The 22,722-nt window shown below is 48.2% G+C and overlaps 2 protein-coding genes across 2 annotated transcripts; both read right to left on the reverse strand.

The window, feature by feature from the left end:
• Positions 1–593: 593 nt before the first annotated feature.
• On the reverse strand, positions 594–11,711 carry mcm2 (minichromosome maintenance complex component 2). Its single transcript, XM_052076291.1, has 20 exons — positions 11,629–11,711; positions 10,949–11,148; positions 9,380–9,552; positions 9,104–9,234; positions 8,902–9,040; positions 7,971–8,068; positions 7,757–7,878; positions 6,436–6,643; positions 6,210–6,344; positions 5,956–6,147; positions 4,722–4,815; positions 4,557–4,635; positions 4,315–4,486; positions 4,125–4,251; positions 3,938–4,050; positions 2,926–3,090; positions 2,771–2,845; positions 2,443–2,625; positions 2,192–2,347; positions 594–787 (listed from the first exon to the last, which is right to left on the reverse strand). Exons 1-20 carry the CDS (start codon positions 11,632–11,634, stop codon positions 677–679), a joined length of 2,679 nt encoding a protein of 892 aa, XP_051932251.1. The 5' UTR covers positions 11,635–11,711; the 3' UTR covers positions 594–676.
• Positions 11,712–12,314: 603 nt separating this feature from the next.
• Positions 12,315–22,175, reverse strand: ddx27 (DEAD (Asp-Glu-Ala-Asp) box polypeptide 27). Its single transcript, XM_052076292.1, has 21 exons — positions 21,991–22,175; positions 20,813–20,968; positions 19,804–19,863; positions 19,585–19,723; positions 19,461–19,519; positions 19,255–19,338; positions 18,317–18,422; positions 18,065–18,238; positions 17,810–17,960; positions 16,359–16,458; positions 16,012–16,153; positions 15,776–15,929; positions 15,555–15,636; positions 15,290–15,467; positions 15,114–15,220; positions 13,677–13,770; positions 13,366–13,457; positions 13,153–13,279; positions 12,951–13,053; positions 12,557–12,616; positions 12,315–12,422 (listed from the first exon to the last, which is right to left on the reverse strand). Exons 1-21 carry the CDS (start codon positions 22,072–22,074, stop codon positions 12,407–12,409), a joined length of 2,268 nt encoding a protein of 755 aa, XP_051932252.1. The 5' UTR covers positions 22,075–22,175; the 3' UTR covers positions 12,315–12,406.
• Between the last annotated feature and the right edge of the window lie 547 nt (positions 22,176–22,722).

A 22,722-nucleotide genomic window follows, 5' to 3' on the forward strand; every position in this document is an offset into this window, starting at 1 on the left:
ATTCGCTTATTTGCCATTTAAATGGTGTTTTCATTTTACACTTGGTCTCGCACTGCAGGTCAGAGTACACTGGAAAAATTACGCCCTCTGCTGGCAGGTAGTATTATTGCAGTTAAGTTGAAGCTATTCAAGAGTTCGGGCACCGCGGATCCTTTTTTTTTAATGGAAATTAATTTCGTTCATGACATCAGCTCCAGTATTGTCAACAGAGCACAAGAAGCAAAGATTCAGTAACACCGCAATCTCAAAATAGAGTACTCCAAGGAAAAAGGTCTCGCGTGATTTTGATATGAAAACCAGACACATGCAGATAGGCGGCCATTTTACACATGCGAAGGGGTTACAGGTAAACACCGTCTTCAAAAAACAAGCATTCGCTTTGGAAAATACTCCTGCTGTCTGGTCTTCCTTGATTTGCTCCATGACACGCACTACGCACACATTTTTGGCTGTTAAAGACCTGATTATCCAACATGCAATATGTCAAATTGGAAATATTTGTAGGAACACAAGCGTCACGCAATTCAAAAGACAAATATAACTTCTCTCAACTCTGGTGCTTGCCATCGATCTTAAAGAACTCCCGCCACATGTACAACAAAGTCATGTTTAATCGAGAACAAGGGAGAGGAACGAACATGTACACTTATTTACAGGTTGACTGTTTTGATTCTTCTCAGTACTGCTGCACGATGAGTTTCTTCTTGCCGTCGTAAGTGAACCTGTTGGTGCGGAACGGCTCGCTGTCGTAGAACGAAGACAGGCTGTGGATGTTGATCTGACGAGCCTGTAACGCAAGTTGGCCAACGTTAGCTAATCAGGCACACTTAAGAGCGGCGGGGAGTCAACCTTTCGATTTTGAGGGTGCTCTTTTTTTTCTCGTCTCTCATTGCTAACAACGTTTTTTTTCCTCTGAGCAATCAGCATGGGACTTATTTAGTTGATGTCGGCTCAGTACCCAACATTTTAAGGGGGAACATGACAATGTTTCAGCACTAACCAGCTGTTGACGTTCGCAATTAGCATTCAACCACAAACGTTAGCATTTAGCGTTCGCAATTAGCATTCAACCACAAACGTTAGCATTTAGCGTTCGCAATTAGCATTGTTAAGGAATTATTCCGCTAGAAGTAGTAGTAGAACATTGTTGATGAATTTCATCTTGCTATGAAAACTATTGACACTAGTCTCTCTCCTGAACATCTGCTGAAGTTGTTACAACAAAGAGTGTAGGGTGAAGTTGGGGCCCTAATTCCCCTTGGTTGATTAACAGCCACCTGGCTATCTTCTTTCCGCCTCCCACATCGTAAAAGTCCCTGAAGGCTGTCAAGTGCCTTCGAGGAGTAAACCTAGTCTCAAGGTTTGTGAACCAGCAGATATGGTCTGCACTTTGTCAAAATGCCAACATTGAACTTTGCTTGACTTTCTTTGTTTCAAATTTTTACATAAGGGGAAGGACTGCCCACCCCTAATTAACATAATTCACATACTATGCCTATATGTACGTGTGACTGAAGTTGCTCGGGGCTTCCTGATGAAATCTGAGACTCACAGGAGCCCGAATCGATTCGTGTTGCGTTGTGATAAACTGAAGAAAAGACAATGTGGTGTTGGGTCTTCTTCCACCTTATAGAGAGATAAAAGAATCTGTAACCAAGGAAGGGCCAAGAGCAAATTGACAGCTCCCATTCCTCAACAGCATTCAACTACAAACGTTAGCATTTAGCGTTCGCAATTAGCATTCAACCACAAACGTTAGCATTTAGCGTTCACAATTAGAATTCAACCACAAACGTTAGCATTTAGCGTTCGCAATTAGCATTCAACCACAAACGTTAGCATTTAGCGTTCGCAATTAGCATTCAACCACAAACGTTAGCATCTAGCGTTCGCAATTAGCATTCAACCACAAACGTTAGCATTTAGCGTTCGCAATTAGCATTCAACTACAAACGTTAGCATTTAGCGTTCGCAATTAGCATTCAACTACAAACGTTAGCATTTAGCGTTCGCAATTAGCATTCAACCACAAACGTTAGCATTTAGCGTTCGCAATTAGCATTCAACCACAAACGTTAGCATTTAGCCGTAACATTTAACTACCGACTCAAGTATTTCGGCTATCAGCTAAAACCAGCAATTGGCTGCGGACGCAAGCATTTGGCAGCGGTTAGCTTACGAGCGCCGTTACCTTGTCATGCAGATCCTTCTCGGGTATCTCAATGGTGTCGTCGCGCGCTCCATACCGGCTCCTCTGGTAGGAAACGCGCTCAGCCGCCAGCTGCTTGAGGATGAACAGCAGCAGCTCGTTGTTGTCTTTGCGGTACGCCAGGTAGCGAGAGAACGTCTGCGTAGAAGAACGAGTCCGATACAGAAATATCAGCCTATTGAGGATTTTTTTTTTTAAATGTCGATTTCCTAGCTAGCGGTGGCATGGCATACCTTGCGCATGCTGCGCATGACGCTGAACTTTTGCGTGTCGATGAAGCTTTCGAGCATGATGCGGACTGCCATGTTGACGTCGTCCTCCATCACGTAGTCGCGCAAGTGCATCTTGGCGTGCGCCTCCGCCATGCGGATCATCGACTCGATGTGGCGCACCGTGATGGGGATGCTGCCCGTCGCCTGCGAGATGCCACGGGTGCGATTGCGCATAAGCACCGTAGCATACGAACGTGCGTATCGCCACCTGAGCGCGCGTGTCATTTCTGACATATATGAATTTGTAAACCGTGTTTTTCTGAGTGTTTGTGTCAAGCGCGTGTCTCACCATGGACTCTTTGCGCAGGTCGCTGTAGATCCGCGCCACCTTGTCCTGGTCCATCTGGTTGAGTTTGGGATGAACCTGCAAACAAACGTAGGCGTGGCTGTCAATCAGCCGGATCTGGGACCGACACGCGACTGACAGCCCGAGGCTCCGCCCACCCTGTCCTTGGCGTAGATGATGTACTTCCTGAGGAGCTCCTGAGGGATGGGCGCCGCGTTGGAAGAGTTGGGCAACAGCACCTCCTCCAAGGCCACGCCCCCTTCCTTGTTGCTGGGGTGGTGCTTGACGTGGGAGCCGACCACGAAGCGAGCCAGCATCTCGTCCTGTGCAAGCAGCAGGATTACAGCGGATGGAAAAGAACTACAGACCGAAAAGTCAAAGAGCACCTTCGTTGAAATGAAGAAATTCATTCATTCATTTTCCGAGCCGCTTGATCCTCACTAGGGTCGCGGGGGGTGCTGGAGCCTATCCCAGCTGTCTCCGGGCAGCAGGCGGGGGACACCCTGAATCGGTTGCCAGCCAATCGCAGGGCACACAGAAACGAACAACCATTCGCACTCACACTCACACCTAGGGACAATTTAGAGTGTTCAATCAGCCTGCCACGCATGTTTTTGGAATGTGGGAGGAAACCGGAGCACCCGGAGAAAACCCACGCAGGCCCGGGGAGAACATGCAAACTCCACACAGGGAGGCCGGAGCTGGAATCGAACCCGGTACCTCTGCACCGTGAAGCCCACGCGCTAACCACTGGACTACCGGGCCGCCCATGAAGAAATTAAAAAGAAAAATATGGAAAAAAAAATTTTTTAACTACAGCTTATATTAAGTGGGTATTTCTGTCCAGAAGGAAGGTCAAATGTTTGAGAATTGTTGTTTATTACACAAGACTTGGTGTTGTGTACTTTTTTTTTTTAAATCTTGCAATTGACAAATACTCCATATTAAAAAACAAAACAAACCCAAATAAATCTGAAACAAAATAAGGGGAAAAAAGTACAATAAGTAGCGTGTGGTTGAGTGAGCGCGACTGTGGCCAGTGTGTGTACGTGTGTGTTGTTTTTGATGATTAAAATCTCATTTGTGTGTCACTGTGTGTGTGTGTGTGTGCTGTTTTTAATGTGTGGGTGTTTTCCCGGGTCCATACGTGAAGAACTGCTGCTTGTGTACCTGGACGGGGTCCACGGTGTCTCGGACCACACACAGGACATCAAAACGTGACACTATGGGCTCGGTCAGGTCCACGTTCTCAGCAAAGGTCAGCGAGGGGTCGTATCTGCCACCTGGAAGGACACGCCCACTGGTCGTTAGCGCCGGCCAGGTGGGTCGCACGCATGCGAGTGGCACATCGTTTTACCGATGGGGTTAGAAGCGGCGATGACTGTGCATCGGGCCTGCAGCGAAGTGACGATGCCCGCCTTGGAGATGGAGATGCTTTGCTGCTCCATAGCCTCGTGGATGCTCGTGCGGTCGGCGTCGTTCATCTGCACGAACGCCACACGCGTTCACATTTCTCGCGTTTTGCCCGCATGTGCGCCGGCGCGTACCTTGTCAAACTCGTCGATGAGGCAGACGCCGCGGTCGGCCAGCACGAGCGCGCCGGCCTCCAGCGTCCACTCGCGGCTGACGGGGTGCCTCTGCACGTAGGCGGTCAGGCCCACGGCGGACGCGCCCTGGCCAGTGGTGAACACGGCCCTGCTCGCCACCTTCTCCACGTACCTGTGCGCAGGAAGTGACGTCACGGCGAGAAATATTCCCCGCGGGCGCATATTCCTCCATCATGTCCTACTTGAGGAACTGTGACTTGGCCGTCCCGGGGTCTCCGCATAGAAGGACGTTGATGTCTCCTCGCACCTTGTGTTTACCACCTGAATAAAAGGCAGGCGATAACTATGGCGAGATGGCCGACCGGTCCTAAAATGGTTGACGAGCGGTCGGGCGACGAGAATTTTACCGGGATTCTTGGCCTCGCCTCCAAACATGGCCACGGCGAGAGCTCTTTTGATGTCCTCGTGGCCGTAGATGGACGGCGCAATGCTGGCGAAGACCTGGACATAGAAAAAGGATTTGCAGACCGGACTATTTAAAAAAAAAAAGTCCACAAGATTAATTATAAATTAATTGATTAAAAATTAATCAAGGCGGGCGGCCCGGTAGTCTAGTGGTTAGCACGTCGGCTTCACAGTGCAGAGGCACCGGGTTCGATTCCAGCTCTGGCCTCCCTGTGTGGAGTTTGCATGTTCTCCCCGGGCCTGCGTGGGTTTTCTCCGGGTGCTCCGGTTTCCTCCCACATTCCAAAAATATGCATGGCAGGCTGATTGGACGCTCTAAATTGTCCCGAGGTGTGAGTGTGAGTGCGAATGGTTGTTCGTTTCTGTGTGCCCTGCGATTGGCTGGCAACCGGTTCAGGGTGTCCCCCGCCTACTGCCCGGAGACGGCTGGGATGGGCTCCAGCACCCCCCCCCGCGACCCTAGTGAGGATCCAGCGGTTAGGAAGATGAATGAATGAATGAATTAATTAATTGATTAAAAATTAATCAAGGCGGGCGGCCCGGTAAGTCCAGTGGTTAGCACGTGGGCTTCACAGTGCAGAGGTACCGGGTTCGATTCCAGCTCCGGCCTCCCTGTGTGGAGTTTGCATGTTCTCCCCGGGCCTGCGTGGGTTTTCTCCGGGTGCTCCGGTTCCCTCCCACATTCCAAAAACATGCGTGGCAGGCTGATTGAACACTCGAAATTGTCCCTAGGTGTGAGTGTGAGTGCGAATGGTTGTTCGTTTCTGTGTGCCCTGCGATTGGCTGGCAACCGATTCAGGGTGTCCCCCGCCTACTGCCCGGAGACAGCTGGGATAGGCTCCAGCACCCCCCCGCGACCCTAGTGAGGATCAAGCGGCTCGGAAGATGAAAAATTAATCAGTAACTATTTTCATTTGGGACCGGTACTCACAAATCGGTCCTTCTTTTTTGCAGTCAGGAGCGCAATTCTGACAGATGTCAATTCATTTTATTGTGCGTTCGATACAAAATATGTATTTTATGAATACACGGGGGGGGGAAAAGCGAATAGAAATTTTCCCATTAATTTCATTCAATTTGAAGTAAAAGTGCGATATTGGGATACGCGGGTATTTCTTGAAAAATATCGATTAGCCGCGCGATTGAGAGGAGCTGCGGCCATTTCCTCTCACTCACCCTTTCTCCGATGCACTCATCCTTGGACAGAGCCACGATGGCCTTGACGTCTTCGTCCGTCAGCTCAGCCACGGCCACGCCTTCATCCCGCCGCGCCACGTGGTTGGCCAGGATGACGGTGGCGAACACCGGGAAGCCGTTGGCCATGTTCAGAGAGCCGTCATAGTTGTTGTGGTAGATGCCCGTCAGCTCCTGAAAGCGCAAAGGACTTTTGAGCGTCTGGATGGCGGATTTTGTGGAGGCGGCGAACTTACGATCTCGTCTCCCGGCTTGCAGCTATCCACCAGATCGGCGAGCAGGATGGCGTCTTTGGAGCGCGGCAGACGTCCGGCGGCCACCTTGCCGGGACTTTCCTGGATAGTGATCCTCTGATAGTTCTGATAGACCGTCTGGAGGAATTTCAAGAAAAGTCACCGCGGGTGAGACGAGGTGGCGGCGTAAAAGCTCGACGGAGACGTCGTCGTCGTCGTCATCGCTCACCTCCTCCATGTTGATCTCAAAGGGTCCCTGTGACTGACACTCGGGACACGAGCCCGGTTTGACCTCCTGGCTCTGGGACTGGAAAAAGGGCCCCAGTACAAAGTTGCACTTGTTGCAGTTGTACTTGATCATGCCCAGCTGCGGCAGCACGCCGGTGCAACTGCTCACGACACCGCTGGTGCGGATGAGCTGGTTCAGATGGAGCTGCCTGCGGGGAAGACGAGACCATAAATCAGGCATGTCCAAAGTCCGGCCCGGGGGCCAAATCCGGCCCGCGGCCGAATTTCATCCGGCCCTCGGCCCGTCATAAAATCAGTGCCGTCTGGCCCGCAGGTTGTGCGCAATGGAACACGTGTTGCATTGACTGAGGTCTCGTAGACTGGTGAGTGATGTTTCATAGAGTACTGCTTCCCTCTAGTGGCTAAATGAGTAATAGCATTCACTAAATGAGTAATAGCATTTAGACACTAGAGGGCATCACTCGCGAGTTAACAAGACATCACTCCGTGTTTATATTGACTGATATGTCACATTTCAAATGATCCTTGCAGTTGTGGATATGTGTATTGCTTGTTCATTTCCCTGTTGTTCGAGTCAAAGGTTTTGTGACTATTGAAAAGTCATGGTGATACATTTTATGTTTCAAATCAATCCATTTGCACTCAGGAGACTTCTGTTTAAGAAAAAGTCAAGTGAATAAGCAGTTGCATGTGATATACCTGTTTCAAATGAACCAAAAGAAATTCTTAAGATTGTTGAAATTAAAATAAAAATGGAAATGTGAAACAGACTGGCTTACTAAAATTTGTTGAACAATATTGTTGTTCAATGTAAAGAATGTCAGCCAAGGTCGGCCCCCCGACATTTTACCCCATAAAATCTGGCCCCCTTGGCAAAAAGTTTGGACACCCCTGCCATAAATGGCAAGCTTAGGCCACAAATGCCAAACAAACCAACCAACTGCAGTGCCGCCGAACCAAAAGTGAGGCTTCAACGCAGACCAAAACAAATTTCAACTTTTTTTTTTATTACCCCCCCCCCCACCCCCCAATTTTAGATCTTCTGCAAAGTCCTTCCAATGTACCCGCACTACCCCAAAAAAAAGGAGCACAATGGCTGCTTCAGCGTGGACCCGGTACAATGGAAAGACCCGCCCCCTTGGATGCATCAGCTCCGCCCCCCCGCCCCATCATTCCCCAAAACCTGGACCCCCTTTTCCAAGTGTGTCTTGCTTTCATTTTTCACTGTAAGTATGCCCCCCCCCTCCCCCGGCCCCAATCAATAGAAACACACCAACAGTCAGCCGGGATGTTGCCCTCACCTGAGCGAGCGAATCTCCTCCACCAGCGGCAGGTTGCAGATGCGCACGTGGATCTCGTGAGCGATGCGTTCGTATTTGGGGTACATGGCCAGCACCACCTCTTTGGCCGCCTCGTCAAACACCTGACAGGGAAGGGGAAAGGAAGAGAGGAATGAAAGAAGGGGAAGACGTGCGGATTGGTTTTTGAGTAGCGAGCGATTTCTTCTGCTTTTACCTTCAACATCTCCATGGGGGCTTCAGGAAGGAAGTAAGCCAGCACGTGCTCCCTGGCTGCGAGGTCTTCGTAGTTCACCCCCAAACTCTCCTTGTTCTCTGCGCGCGCACACAAAAAACACGCACTTGAGTTTAAAAATGACACGCGCGGAAGATAACAACAATTCGGTTGACGAAATTAAAAAAAAACACTTTTAGGGAAAAAAATGAACTCACTAAAAGGGCATCATACATTTATAAAAATAATTCAAGTGGAGAAAAAAAATACGATTATGAGCTTCCAGGCTTCATTCAAAATGAATTGATTTCGCTGTCCGTCTGTTATAGAAGCCAAACAGTCGATTGGGAATCACACGTTGCTTTATTACGCAATAATTACACTCATCTTACTCGTAACACCAAATGTTGAAAATAAAATGAACAAAACATTCCTGAAAAAATAAATCAGCGTGAATAATGTAAAAAAAAAAATTGTAATGAAAATCCAAAACTATTCACAGACACACACACACACACGGATAAGCCTGGGAATCACATGTTGCTTTATTACGCAATAATTACACTCATCTTACTCGTAACACCATCTGTTGAAAATAAAACGAACCAATCATTCCTGAAAAAATTAAATCAGCGTGAATAATGTAAAAAAAAAAATTGTAATGAAAATCCAAAACTATTCGCAGCCACACACACACACACACACATGGATAAGCCTGGGAATCACATGTTGCTTTATTACGCAATAATTACACTCATCTTACTCGTAACACCAAATGTTGAAAATAAAACGAACAAAGCATACCTGAAAAAATAAATCAGTGTGAATAATGTAAAAAAAAAATTGTAATGAAAATCCAAAACTATTCGCAGACACACACACACACACACACACACACACACACACACACACGGATAAGCCCCGCCCCCCTCACCTTTGCACATGTCGCTGATCTTCTCCTTGAAGACGTTGTGGCCGCTCTCGTCCACGTGCGTGCGCAGAAAGTTCTTGAAGCGGTTGTAGATCTCCAGGCGGGGGGCGGCCATGGACACCCACTCCCTCACCGTGTGACCCTGACGAGGAAGAGGAGGAAAGGTGAGCGCGCCAAATGGCTAGCGGCCGCCGTCGGAACTCACCTTCATGTCCTCCAGGTTCTCGATACTCTCAATCATCTCCTCCTCGTCGCCATCGGCCGCGCCCTCCGCCGCGCGCTCGGCCAACCGCCGCCGCCGCGCCGCCGGACGCTCGTCGTCCTCATCTTCGCTGTCTGACGAAGCCAAACAAACACCCGGACCAAAAAAAAAATCACGCATATCGTTCAACAAAACGATTAGAAGAATTAAAAGAGTACGACAGAGTCAAAAGGAGCGAAAAGGCAATCAAGTGCGGCGCGACGGGTGGGCGTGTCCGACCGTAGAGCAGGCCTCTCCTGAGGCGCGTGCTGAAGCCCCGCTCACGATCTCGCCTCCTCATAGCCTCCTCGGCGGCCGCCCGGGCTCCCGGGGATAGTTCGGCCAGGTCCTCCTCATCCAAGTCCAGACCCTCGGCCTCATAGCGATCCAGCGCCGGGATGGGCCGATAGTCACTGCGGCGGCGCCGCAAAAAAAGGCACAAATGATTTCTACAAAACCAACGCACGCTTGCAAAAAATTTCACCAAGTTGGAGACGTGAATCGAGCTTTCAAGGAACTAAACATGAAGCTTGTTCTTCACACGTTGACCGGCAGCTATTTTCAAAACAGACTTTGACGCTGATATTTTTTTTGCTCGTTGCGACAACTCAAACACGACCGTAAGAGGCCCGTTGGAGGCTTCATTTGGACAACAGTAGTGCTTTGCTACAATCTTGGTGCCCGAAACATTTTGATGGTCTGAGTACTTTGCCATCACCCTAAGACAGCCATGTCCAAAGTCCGGCCCGCGGTCGACTTTCATCCGGCCCTCGGCCCCCGTCATAAAATCAGTGCCGTCTGGCCCGCAGGTTGGGCGCAATGGAACACGTGTTGCATTGACTGAGGTCTCGTAGACTGGTGAGTGATGTTTCATAGAGTACTGCTTCCCTCTAGTGGCTAAATGAGTAATAGCATTTAGACACTAGAGGGCATCACTGACGAGTTAACAAGACATCACTCCGTGTTTATATTGACTGATATGTCATATTTCAAATTCCTGTTTCAAATGAACCAAAAGAAATTCTTAAGATTGTTGAAATTAAAATAAAAATGGAAATGTGAAAGAGACTGGCTTACTAAAATTTGTTGAACAATATTGTTGTTCAATGTAAAGAATGTCAGCCAAGGTCGGCCCCCCGACATTTTACCACATAAAATCTGGCCCCCTTGGCAAAAAGTTTGGACACCGCTGCCCTAAGACATCATGGTGCCCAAGAACTATGTAGAAGTGAATAGATGAGCTTAATTTGCAAAAGAGTTGTGCTTTTTCCATCATCTTAGAACCAAGAAACTGTGCTTGTTGAGCCACTTCTTCACGTCTTGACGGCATAGTGCCAAGAACTTGTGAATTGAGGAACTTCATTTGGTCAAAAGATGTGCTTTGCCACCCTTTTCAGGCAGGTATAATTATTTTTGGGGGATGGGGGGGGTCTAAGCTTTCTCCTTTTATGTTGGGCCAAGGTTTCATCGTTTCCTGATAGGTAGTTGAGTTGCTGCATTTATTAAATATAAACACATAACGGGGTAGAACTAGTTTTTTTTACTTCTTCCTACTCCCTTGAACATAACTGTGTTGAATGAAGACTGATTTTGCTTTTTTTACCATTTTATTTAACTTATTTTCTGTCAAATTATTACTGTATATGTTTTATGTTCAATAAACAAACCAAAAGACAAAAGTTGTGCTTTGCCGCAATCTTACGGTAAAATACAGGCAACTGCACACCTTTGATCAGGGTGTCAAAGAGCTGATTTTGACAATTTTGCAGCATTCAATGTCACTCTGTGAGCTGCAGCAGCGCTCCTCACCGTTCCATGCCGTCCCCGATAAGTTCCTCGCCATCGCTGTCCTCCTCCTCCTCGTCTCCGGGCAGAGTGACATCCCCCAGCAGGCCCTCGGACTCGTCCTCAAAGGGGGGCAGGTCTCTGCCAGGGCTGGAGGTCAGGTCTCCCCTCCGGGAATGCGGCTCGGGGCTGCCTGCGCCCATGTGCTGAGACTCGGATGAATCCTGCCCGCGGCACATGAACTAAAAATGAGCCCTTTTTGTGGTATTTTACACATTTTTTAGACAAAATGTACCCCCCCCCCCCCCACCCCCGAAACCCAAACACAGACACAATTTTACATTTTTGGAGACACTTAGATGGAGCAGTGGAATAGCGACGATGTCAGCGACGATTGTCTTTGTTGAAGACGAATCGGTGAGCTGACCGAACTCGTTTTCGGAGCCACGTTAGACGGAAAAAAAGACGGGCGCTAACTAACAAGTAAGTGTCACTGAACGTCGCTTTAAAAAAAGCACTTGGAGACATTTCGTCCTGAACGAATCGCCACCTATTGTTTCAACGAAGCCGCATCTCGTTGGACCAACGTTCCCCACACGCCCAAACTCCACTCGGCGAAACATGACATCTAACGTCGCCGGTGTCCACGCGTAAACCCCAACAGCGCGTATAAGAGACAAAAACAAAGACGGAAAGCGCCTCACCGCCATTGTGAGTGTACTCCTCGCGTCCTCAAGAGCTTCTCCTGGAGTCCTTCACTTTCCCGCCAAACTGAGTCACGTGGTACAGAAAGCCCGCGAAATAACATGAATATTCAGACAGATGGTGACGTCGCGATCTTTGATTGGTTGTGGCGAACCGATAGGCGGGGTTAGTCACCCAGAAGCTGTCGATCAGACATACAACATCGACGACCAATGCCTAAGTCGCGTCACGGGAGGAAAATACCAACTTGACGATTGTGTCACAAATTTATTAAAATTATTTGTAATACAGTACCTACAACCATTCAGCTCTTCATATTGAGTTTAGTCAATTGTGAGACTCCTGGCCAAAATATAAAACAAGTTAAAATGACATAGCAATAATAAACTCGCCGCCAGAGGGTGTTGCAACTGCACAAACAAACAAAAAAATAATATTTGAAAGACACTAAACGATTTTGTTACAGTATTTACAATATCCACTTCCTTGGTTTCATGGTCACTCGCTCAAGTCAAATGTTTCATGAAAATGTCTTCAGTTACGCAAATGTGTTCTGACTTGACGTTCCGAGAACATCATTACCAGACAGGGACATTTTCGAACAATAAGAATAAGACTGTGGGGGGGGGGGGTATTAATTTAATAAGGAGGTTAAAAATAAATAAATAAACGAGACACCAAAAAAGTTCTTTTTGACTTTTATTTCAAAACAACTAGATGAGCGTGAACACCAAAGACTTGGACACAAGACAAAGCGAACGACGTTTGCGAGCCTGCTCACTTCCTCTTGAACCTGATTGACAAACGAGAGCAACCCCAACGGTCAAACATATGTGAAAACAAGAAAAAACAAACACAAAAAAGTAGAAGATGACAACAAAACAAGAAAAGAAGCACACAAAGACAGAAAAGAGAAAATGAAAGTACCTGGAGCCTCCTGAGCGCCTGCGGTCCATACCAAGACGTTTCCTGTCTGCAAAGGACGGCCTGGAAAAGGAAACATATTTAATTAAAGTATTATGACTTTGAGTTGAAATATTTTTTTTTTAGACTTGCAGCAAGGGTCAAGCGCTGTCAAAAGTAATTGATTAATCGACAACTAATCGATTCCCAAATCATTTGTGCGTGTTGTCACGTGTTCTTGCCATTCACGAGAACATTTGTTCAAATGTCAAGGAACTCATGGCGCCGTAGCCTCTCCGACCGAGCCCGAGCGTATCGAATCCAATCGTTCCACGTGAAAATGTACCATCTTGAAATTGTATGGGCACCCCCCCCCCCGTGCCTCAACATCCATATCCGACCTTGAGGGAACTCTCACCCCGCTCTGTACTGTTTGATGGCTTTGTTGCTGACGTTGGTCAACTCTTTGTCGAAAGCAGACTTGTGTCCCGCATTGCCTCCTTTTTTTGTCTTCTGATTGGCTGTACACACACACAAACACACACACACACACACACACACACACAACAGGTGAGCAGGATGCTTACGGTGTGTTGAGGGGCATTCATTCATTTTCTAACCTTTAGGGGGCGCCTGATCCTCATCCTCAGCCATGGCTCGGGCTCTCTTGGGCCGGCGCTCGCGCTTTGCGGCTCGCTCGGCGAACATTTGTGCCTTCAGGATCTCAAACTGAGCGCGTTCCTCCGCCTGTGATGTGCACACTCCTGTCAGCTCACGTGTTCTTGAACAATTTGAGCAGATGGCGTGCTGCAGCAAACTCCAAAGACACCGACCGTCATGTTTTTCTTCTTGCTGTCCTTCATAAACTTGGCGCGCTTCTTCTTCCCTCGCAGAGCCAAGTCAAAGTCCTGCAGCGCCTTGTTTACTGCACGCACACGTGTCAAGTCCAACGAAAGAGATTCAAGCATGGTTGGCAATCAATCAATCAATCAATCAATCAATCAATCAATCAATCAATCAATCACGTCACAGGCTTGCCGGGCATTCGGAGAGAAACTTTTAAAGTTGGGGGAAGCCAAAATGGAAATCAGCACATGACATTTTGCTGAATGGCCCCCGCCCGGGTGTGTGGACTTGTACTCACTGCGGCTCTGCTTCCTTTCTTGCTGCGTCTGGAACCAAACTCGCTGAGTGTCGTTGGTGCCGGAGCCATCCAGACGCTTCTGGGCCACACTCAGCTACACAGAGACGCACACACAGAATTGGGGACCAAAAAAAAAAAAAAAGGGGGTGGGGGGTGATGACATCATGCCTGTGAAGACACGTGGCTATCCTCGATGAGCGGAGCCACCAAAAAAAAGGGCCAAATAACACATTTCACTTTCTTACGAGCAACCATCCATCCATCCATCCATCCATCCATCCATCCATCATCTACCGCTTATCCGGGGCCGGGTGGCGGGGGCAACAGCTTTAGCAGGGAAGCCCAGACTTCCCTCTCCCTAGCTACTTCTTCCAGCTCTCCCCGAGGGATCCCGAGGCGTTCCCAGGCAAGCTGGGTGACATAGTCTCTCCAGCGTGTCCTGGGTCTTCCTCGGGGTCTCCTCCCGGTGGGACATGCCCGGAACACCTCACCGGGGAGGCGTTCAGGAGGCATCCGAATCAGATGCCCAAGCCACCTCATCTGGCTCCTCTTGATGTCTCGACGAGCAACCAACTGGTCTTCATTATTTGGTCAACTTTTTTGCGTGCGGTATCAAATGGATTTTCTTATCCAAAAGAAAAACGAATCGCTGAGATTTTGGGCTTTGAGAAGAAGTGACGCCCGAAAGCATTGCGGCGATTTTGCTGGCAAAAACAAAACATTTGAGCAAGCCTGGTTTGTTCTAGCGGCCCGGTAGTCCAGTGGTTAGCACGTGGGCTTCACAGTGCAGAGGTACCGGGTTCGATTCCAGCTCCGGCCTCCCTGTGCTGAGTTTGCATGTTCTCCCCGGGCCTGCGTGGGTTTTCTCCGGGTGCTCCGGTTTCCTCCCACATTCCAAAAATATTCATGGCAGGCTGATTGAACACTCTAAATTGTGTGAGTGTGAGTGCGAATGGTCGTTCGTCTCTGTGTGCCCTGCGATTGGCTGGCAACCAGTTCTGGGTGTCCCCCACCTACTGCCCGAAGACAGCTGGGATAGGCTCCAGCACCCCCCCGCGACCCTAGTGAGGATCAAGCGGCTCGGAAGATGAATGAATGAATGAATGGTTTGTTCTATAGATCAGTAGTGAGGGACCAATACCCTTTCGATTACTAGTTGATTTTTTTTTGGGGGGGGGGGTAGCATTAAAGGGGGGGGGGGGGGAATAGAATTATTATTATTATATATAAGAATAAGAATAAGTCTATTTTCTGGCAAAAACTGCAGGGAGCCCGAATTCGCCGGAGCCCGTTTTTACAACACTCAAATGAAACGCAAACTTTTCCTGAAATGAAATCTAACCGAGATGTGCACCTTTCCCTTCTCACTTAGCGGTTTTTTTTTCGTCAAAGGGAAAAAAAAAAAAAAAAGCAGCCAGCGAGTGCGTGCGTGTGTACCTTGGCCTCCGTAGCAGCCATCTCTTTCTCTTCCTTCTCCAGCCTCACCACAGCTTCCACGTCATTCTCCAGTTTGGAAATGAGGTCCCGGAATTTGAGGATGACGTCTGGAACGGACGCAACGCAGTTTTTGCTACAAGAACGCGAACGTGGTGCGCGGGCGCAGGCGCGCTTACCCGGAGGGAGCACGCGGGCCTTCACGGCGCTCTTGGCCGACTTGACGACTTCCTTCAACGTTTTCCTCTCCGACTCGCCGACCAGCGAGACGGAGCGTCCCGAGCGCCCCGCTCTGGCCGTGCGGCCCACGCGGTGGACGTAGTGCTTGACGGTGGACGGCATGGTGAAGTTGATGACCTGATGAGTGCGCGGTCAATGAGCGGGCCCGCTCCGTTTGTGAATCCCCGGAGACACCCCCCCCACCCCCCCCGCGCAGCTTCTCACCGTTTTGACGCCGTCTATGTCCAGACCTCTGGCCGCCACGTCCGTCGCCACCAGGATGTCAATCTGGTCGTCCTTAAAACGCCTGCGCAAAGTCCTCGTGGTTATTTTTCCTCAAAAGTCAAGATTGTCTTTTGAAAGCAGTCAGGTAGCATATAATGTCATTTTTGAGGGGGGGGGGGGCAGGGTGCGGCGAAAACCTCCCGGGTTCTTGGCTTCTGTACCTGAGGTTCTCCAGTCTCTGGTTCTGGCTGAGCTCTCCGTGCAGCTCCCCGACCTTGAGGCCCATGAGTCCCAGCAGGATGTGCAGTCGGTGCGCTTGCTTCCTAGTCTGCGTGAAAACCATCACGTGGTCCTGGAAGGTTCTGGTGAGCAGAGCTGGGGGGGGGGGGGGCACACAAGCGTGACAAGTCAGGACGCGACAGGAGCGTCGGGATGGTGGCAACGAGGAGACGCTTACCGGCCACCACCGCCTCTCGGTCGCCCTCGCGGTTGGCTCGGATCCGCACAAACTCCTGCCGCAGGTACGGAGCCACGTCCGTGTTGCTGTTCACGAAGATCCGGACGGGCTGCTTCAGCGAGACGGCCGCGAGGTCTTTCACCTGCGGAGGTCATGTGACGGTTGGAAAGGATATCTTCAATATAAAGTGAGGCCAAGGCATATGTCAGCTGGGAGGGGGGGTGGAGTTTTACATGCTTGAAGATATTTCAACTAAATTAAGAATTTCTACCCCCCACCCGATCCCCCAACACCACCAATTTTGACACCAAAGCGAAATCCTTTGACTGAAAATGAACGGTCGATACCTCCTCGGTCATGGTGGCGGAGAACAACATGGTTTGTCTGTTGTACGAGCACAGCCTGATGATCTCCTTCATCTGCTCCTCGAAATACTCGTCCAGCATTCTGACGAGCAAACAAAAACATTTGAGCCGGACCAGCTCGCTCGCCGATTACCGCTTTGAGGATTTATCACGCAATAAAAAAAATTAAAATAATCATAATCATAAGCGGGCGGCCCGGTAGTCCAGTGGTTAGCACGTGGGCTTCACAGTGCAGAGGTACCGGGTTCGATTCCAGCTCCGGCCTCCCTGTGTGGAGTTTGCATGTTCCTCCCCGGGCCTGCGTGGGTTTTCTCCGGGTGCTCCGGTTTCCTCCCACATTCCAAAAAATATAGGGTGGGGGGGTTGAGTTAATATTTGGATGTAGGCAGCCCAGTGGTCCAGTACTTACCACGTCGACCTCACAGTGCAGAGGTACCGGGTTCGATTCCAGCTCCGGCCTCCCTGTGTGGAGTTTGCATGTTCTCCCCGGGCCTGCGTGGGTTTTCTCCGGGTGCTCCGGTTTCCTCCCACATTCCAAAAACATGCGTGGCAGGCTGATTGGACGCTCTAAATTGTCCCTAGGTGTGAGTGTGAGTGCGAATGGTCGTTCGTTTCTGTGTGCCCTGCGATTGGCTGGCAACCGATTCAGGGTGTCCCCCGCCTACTGCCCGAAGACAGCTGGGATAGGCTCCAGCACCCCCCGCAACCCTAGTGAGGATCAAGCGGCTTGGAAGATGAATGAATGAATGAATGCTAAGCAAGGGACAATATGATTGGCGCCTTGCAGAGTTGCGTAAACCAGCTGCCACGTTCACATGAATTGCCTCCGAGTAACTTTTTTGTTTCTCCTCGTCAGTCGGGCAGTTACACCCGGATGAGGAAGGGAGGGAGGGTTAGGCGCCACCGTGTACTAGTTAGCCCCAAGGACAACATGAGAAGGCCGTGGGTCTGTTGTAAAAAAATAGCTCACCCGGTGATGGGACACCGTGACTTAGAAAGGCGTAAAACTGAAAAAAAAATGTTAACGCTTATTTGGATTTAATATGCTGCACAATTCTTAATGTGACAAATATTCTCACTTTTGTTTCAAAATAAAATAGCGGTAGACCGTGTTCAGTGGGCAGGAAAAAAATTTGGTTTCATTTCCGATATACATTTCGGAAAAGGGCATTTTAGAGTTGTAATTTTAAAACTGGGACTTTGGCAAAATGATCAAAACTAATATAAAAGTGCAAATGGATTGGATACAACTTTATTGTCAAATGTGCTGTAATTACGCAAAAAAAAAAAAAAAAAAAAAACGCAAAAACTAACGAAGTCAACCATAAATTTGTAAAACCAAGAATTTCCTTTACGCGCTTTTGGGGTTCATGTGAAATCTTGTGGCATTCATTGAAATGATTTTGCTGCACAGGGTTCGCGTTGCGTTCTACCTGTCCGCTTCGTCTAGGATGAGGATCTCGATGTGCGTGAGCTCAAAGCTGGGCGTGTTGTGGAGATGGTCGATGAGTCGGCCTGGGGTGGCGATAAGGACATCCGGACCGGCCCTCAACGCCGCCTCCTGAGACTTCAGGTCCAGACCGCCTGGAGAGAAGTCCAGAACAATGCGGTCGTTGTTGTTGCAAATGTGTTATCTTGATGAAAGATCAAAGATAGTCAGCCACACAAATCGATGAATAGTTACGTACCGACAGTCAGGCACGTCGTGATGGAGGTGAACTGGGCCAGCTGCCGTGCCACCGTGTGAACTTGGATACCCAGCTCACGCGTCGGGACCAGAACCAGCACCCGGGTCACCTGGGACGTCCTGGGCTTGTAAACCAAGCGCTCCAAGACCGGTAACATGAAGGCGGCCGTCTTTCCTTGTGGTCAGAAAGAAAAAGAAGAAGAAGAATAAAGTGGCATCTGCTCCATAAGTTGAGGCCCGGGAGTTGGCGTACCCGTGCCGGTAGCGGCGCAGGCGCAGAGGTCTCGGCCGAGGAGCCCGACGGGAACGCAAGCCTTCTGGATTGGAGTGGGCTGCTTGAAGCCCATCGCCGTGATGGCCTGCAAGAGACGCCACACCCACCGGTGAGGAAGCACAACCGGACCTGCCCTCGGTGCGGCGGTTTCCCCCCCACCCGCAGTTCACTTTCGTCTATGTTGGCCATTGTCAGTGTGCTACTCATCGGCGCCCTCTAGTGGTACATGAAAGACTCACTGTTCTGACTTCAGTTAGGCCAGGGGTGTCCAAACTTTTTGCCAAGGGGGCCAGATTTTATGTGGTAAAATGTCGGGGGGCCGACCTTGGCTGACATTCTTTACATTGAACAACAATATTGTTCAACAAATTTTAGTAAGCCAGTCTGTTTCACATTTCCATTTTTATTTTAATTTCAACAATCTTAAGAATTTCTTTTGCTTCATTTGAAACAGGAATTTGAAATATGACATATCAGTCAATATAAACACGGAGTGATGTCTTGTTAACTCGTGAGTGATGCCCTCTAGTGTCTAAATGCTATTACTCATTTAGTGAATGCTATTACTCATTTAGCCACTAGAGGGAAGCAGTACTCTATGAAACATCACTCACCAGTCTACGAGACCTCAGTCAATGCAACACGTGTTCCATTGCGCCCAACCTGCGGGCCAGACGGCACTGATTTTATGACGGGGGCCGAGGGGCGGATGAAATTCGACCGCGGGCCGGATTTGGCCCCCGGGCCGGACTTTGGACATGCCTGAGTTAGGCGGATCGAACTCTCAGACGCCCCCCCCCAAGATTCAAACCCAGTGCATTTCGATGGACTGCACTTATTTTCCTCCTTATTCTCCTTTTTTCAAATAATTTTGAAAATATTTTTAGTTTTGTTTTGTCCTCCCCCATCAAGTTTACCTTCAGGATTGGTCTGGACAGGTTCATGTCGTCAAAGCTGAGTGTGTCGTCAAACTGCGACGCATCTTCGTGGAATGACTGCACCTGAACACACACATGTACATAAAGAGAGTCATTAAACACACACACACACGCTTGCGTGTACACACGTGCGGTGACAAGATTAGCCCCTCCTCCTCCAACCTATGCCAACTGGTCTTCTTTACCTCTGCCTCCTCGTCTGCCTTCCTCTTCCTCCCACGACGTTGCTTCTCCTTCAGCGTGTCTGCCGGCAGAAAACAGGAAGTCAGAAGAAAAACGGAGGAGACACCGTCAAAATAAAAGCCTTACCTGCTTGGGTGAGAACTCGCTCGTCATCAGAGTTGAACTCGTCCTCGTCATCAGTGTCCTCGTCACAAGGCTTCACGTCCTCCTCCTCAGCCGTTTCTTTCTTCACCGCAGAGTCTTCTTCACCCGCAGACACTTTCTCCTGCACAGCGGAATCGGAAGTAGAAACTCAGTCGCCTGGAAACAGAAGCTCAGCCGATGGGAAGTAGATTAGAGACGTACTTCTGCCTTCCTCTTTTTCCGGACCTTTTCAATCTTCTGGTCCAAAGTGGTGAGACTTCTCTGCACACACCAGCAGGAAAATCAAATATTAACCGCGTCACTTGATAACTTGACAAATTCACAAATAAACAAATTCGATAATATCTCATCTCAATTTGGGATTTTTTTCCATTCTTTTTGCGAAAAAAAAATCTGTTTTAATCACAGGGTTTTACAGTAAATAGTTATCGGAGGTTATCACAGGTAGAAATTGATCTCATATCGTCCGTCAGATTAAAAAAAAAAAGTCAGGTTTTCTTTATCCACCTGATTGAAAAGTACTCCTAAATTCATTATGACATGTTAAAAATGGCGGCGGCCCGGTAGTCCAGTGGTTAGCACGTGGGCTTCACAGTGCAGGGGTACCGGGTTCGATTCCAGCTCCGGCCTCCCTGTGTGGAGTTTGCATGTTCTCCCCGGGCCTGCGTGGGTTTTCTCCGGGTGCTCCGGTTTCCTCCCACATTCCAAAAAACATGCGTGGCAGGCTGATTGGACGCTCTAAATTGTCCCTGTGTGTGAGTGTGATTGGTTGTTCGTCTCTGTGTGCCCTGCGATTGGCTGGCAACCGATTCAGGGTGTCCCCCGCCTACTGCCCGAAGACAGCTGGGAATAGGCTCCAGCAGCCCCCGCGACCCTAATGGGGATCAAGCGGCTCGGAAGATGAATGAATGAATGTTAAAAATGCCAAATGTCAGCCCAGACGAGAATCGTTCTCTCTCATTTAAAAATGTTCAAAACATATTTTCGATTTAATCAAAAATATTCCAATTTGTATTCTTCTATTTTTTTTGGTATTTATTTATTTAACCTCTATTGAACCGGGAACATCCCATTGAGATTAAAAAATCTCTTTTATAAAGGGAATCGTGGCTCAGAGGCTGCAACATAATTAAAACGGCGTGCCAGAAAAAAATGTCAAGAACTTTTAGTGTGGCGACAAGACAGGAGAGATGCAAGGTCCAAGGCGTACCTTCTTCTTGAGCTGCTTCATGACGTCGGCCATGGCCCAGTCGTCTCCGTGGTCCAACGCATCTCGTTCTCCAAACACAAAGTCATGGTTGAAGTCTCTGGCGCCGCCACTTTGGTTGCCAAACTTCTTCTTCCGGTTCAGGACGATCGGTTCTTCCTGGGACGCACGGCCATCACAACATCACATCAGCGACACAATCCAACTTCAAATTTCGGCTGTTGTTTAGCAACATTTTAGGTTTCGGAACATTTTCAAAATCGTCCACAAACAGTTGACATCCATCCAGGAATGAGCCTGTAAATCTAATTCTCTTGTTGTATTTGGACTCATTGACTCAGTTCAACTTTATTTATAGAGTACTTTGTAAACAAACAGACATAAATCAGAATATACTTCCTATTGTAGGTCTGAAATGACAGAATTTGGACAACCTTCAATCAAACAAGGTCTTCAAATGATTCATTTACCACAATAATTCTGAATTAATTTGACGTGATGAGTTGTCGAATAATCTTTGCACCCGTTTTCCCTGTCGTGCAATATTTTTCTTAACCGGTTAAGTGTAGAAAACTACATTTTGACTGACAGTATATTAATGGTTAAACATATAGCAGGTCACATGAATCAGTTATAATTTTAATTGCAACCTGACCAATGGAAAAAGGCCAAGAATACAAAATGTGAATACAGAAAATATAAATGTAACATCGAATGTACAGTAGTTATTTTCAGGTGATTTATTTGTTAAAATACTATTCAAAGCTACCTGGCCCTTTGTGAATCGGCAGTATTCAGACGTGTTCAAATTTTGCTGTTGTCGCTTGGTTGGAGTTATTTTCGCAAGCAAATAAAAAAGATTTATAGAGATATCCATTGCGCACTTGATAAGCAACAACAGGATTATATAATCCATTCCGTGCATAAAATTGATCACATCAAGTAACTTTCACGACAAACCAACTCAGTGCCATCACACTTGCTGGAGAATATTTCATTTCATGTAAACATATAAAAAATTAGGGGGACAAAGACCATTCTATCGATTGTGTAGCAAAGTTTTTCTTCCCACATTTCTACTTTTCTTTTGAGGACTGCTTCCACGCACTCTGGCTGGCTTGATCCGACCGGAAGTGCAACTTCACCGGGCAGTCAGAGCGACCGGAGCCGGGCTCCCTCACCTCATGCTCGGACTCGCTGTCGGATTCTTCCGGACTCTGCTCGTCGTCCTGGATGGTTCCGATCAGACCCAGTTGCTCCAACATGGCTAACTAATAGGTTGTCTTTGGGTTCTTGTTTTCTACGTGACTATAAAAATACGGGTCGGCACGTACACAACGTGTGGCGACGAAACAGGAAGTGACGAAGCAATGAAACAGGAAGTGACGAAGCAATCTGCTTCCGGGACACTGGCGTCTCTCGCCAGCTCTCTCCAAAGATCCACACTACACTCTACCGTCCTCAATGAGGTTTACATCGAGTAGAAATGGACGTGTTGTTGGAGAGCGCAAATTAAAATCGGCGAAAAACTTCAGGATTGGGATCGTGCGTGTTGCGCCATCGATTTGCGTCACTGTGTTGGACATACGTCATTAAACATGGCGACATTCGTTTGTTTGTTTTTTTTAAAATGCACATTTTCAATGCAAAACATAAAAGAAATAAAACACAACTTTGTCCAAGGTTATTCACGCGCAGTAAGAGTACACAGTGGGTCATAAAAACGTTCATACTTTTCTGTCTTTGTTTTGTAGATTTGATTGCACTCATGAAAAGTAATCACCGATGGCTGTGCCAGAAATTTGTTTGTTTATTGAACATAAAACATATACAGTAATAATTTGACAGAAAATAAGGTAGATAAGAAATAAATCAGTCTTCATTCAACACAATTATGTTCAAGGGAGTAGGAT

Source organism: Hippocampus zosterae, chromosome 9 (genome assembly GCF_025434085.1).
Source record: "Hippocampus zosterae strain Florida chromosome 9, ASM2543408v3, whole genome shotgun sequence".
Lineage (NCBI taxonomy): Eukaryota > Metazoa > Chordata > Actinopteri > Syngnathiformes > Syngnathidae > Hippocampus > Hippocampus zosterae.

Bases quoted from the DNA above. Each gene is read 5' to 3' on its own strand.
- mcm2 (XM_052076291.1), bottom strand. The intron at 6,345-6,435 runs GTGAGCGATGAC...AAATTCCTCCAG, and splicing joins TTGAGATCAACATGGAGGAG to ACGGTCTATCAGAACTATCA. The intron at 788-2,191 runs GTAACGGCGCTC...CTTGCGTTACAG, and splicing joins AGAAGGATCTGCATGACAAG to GCTCGTCAGATCAACATCCA.
- ddx27 (XM_052076292.1), bottom strand. From the start codon at position 22,074: ATGTTGGAGCAACTGGGTCTGATCGGAACCATCCAGGACGACGAGCAG. The intron at 19,864-20,812 runs GTACGCCTTGGA...TGGTGTGTGCAG, and splicing joins TGAAGCAGCTCAAGAAGAAG to AGAAGTCTCACCACTTTGGA. The intron at 12,617-12,950 runs GTGAGAGTTCCC...TTCCTTTTCCAG, and splicing joins ATCAAACAGTACAGAGCGGG to GCCGTCCTTTGCAGACAGGA.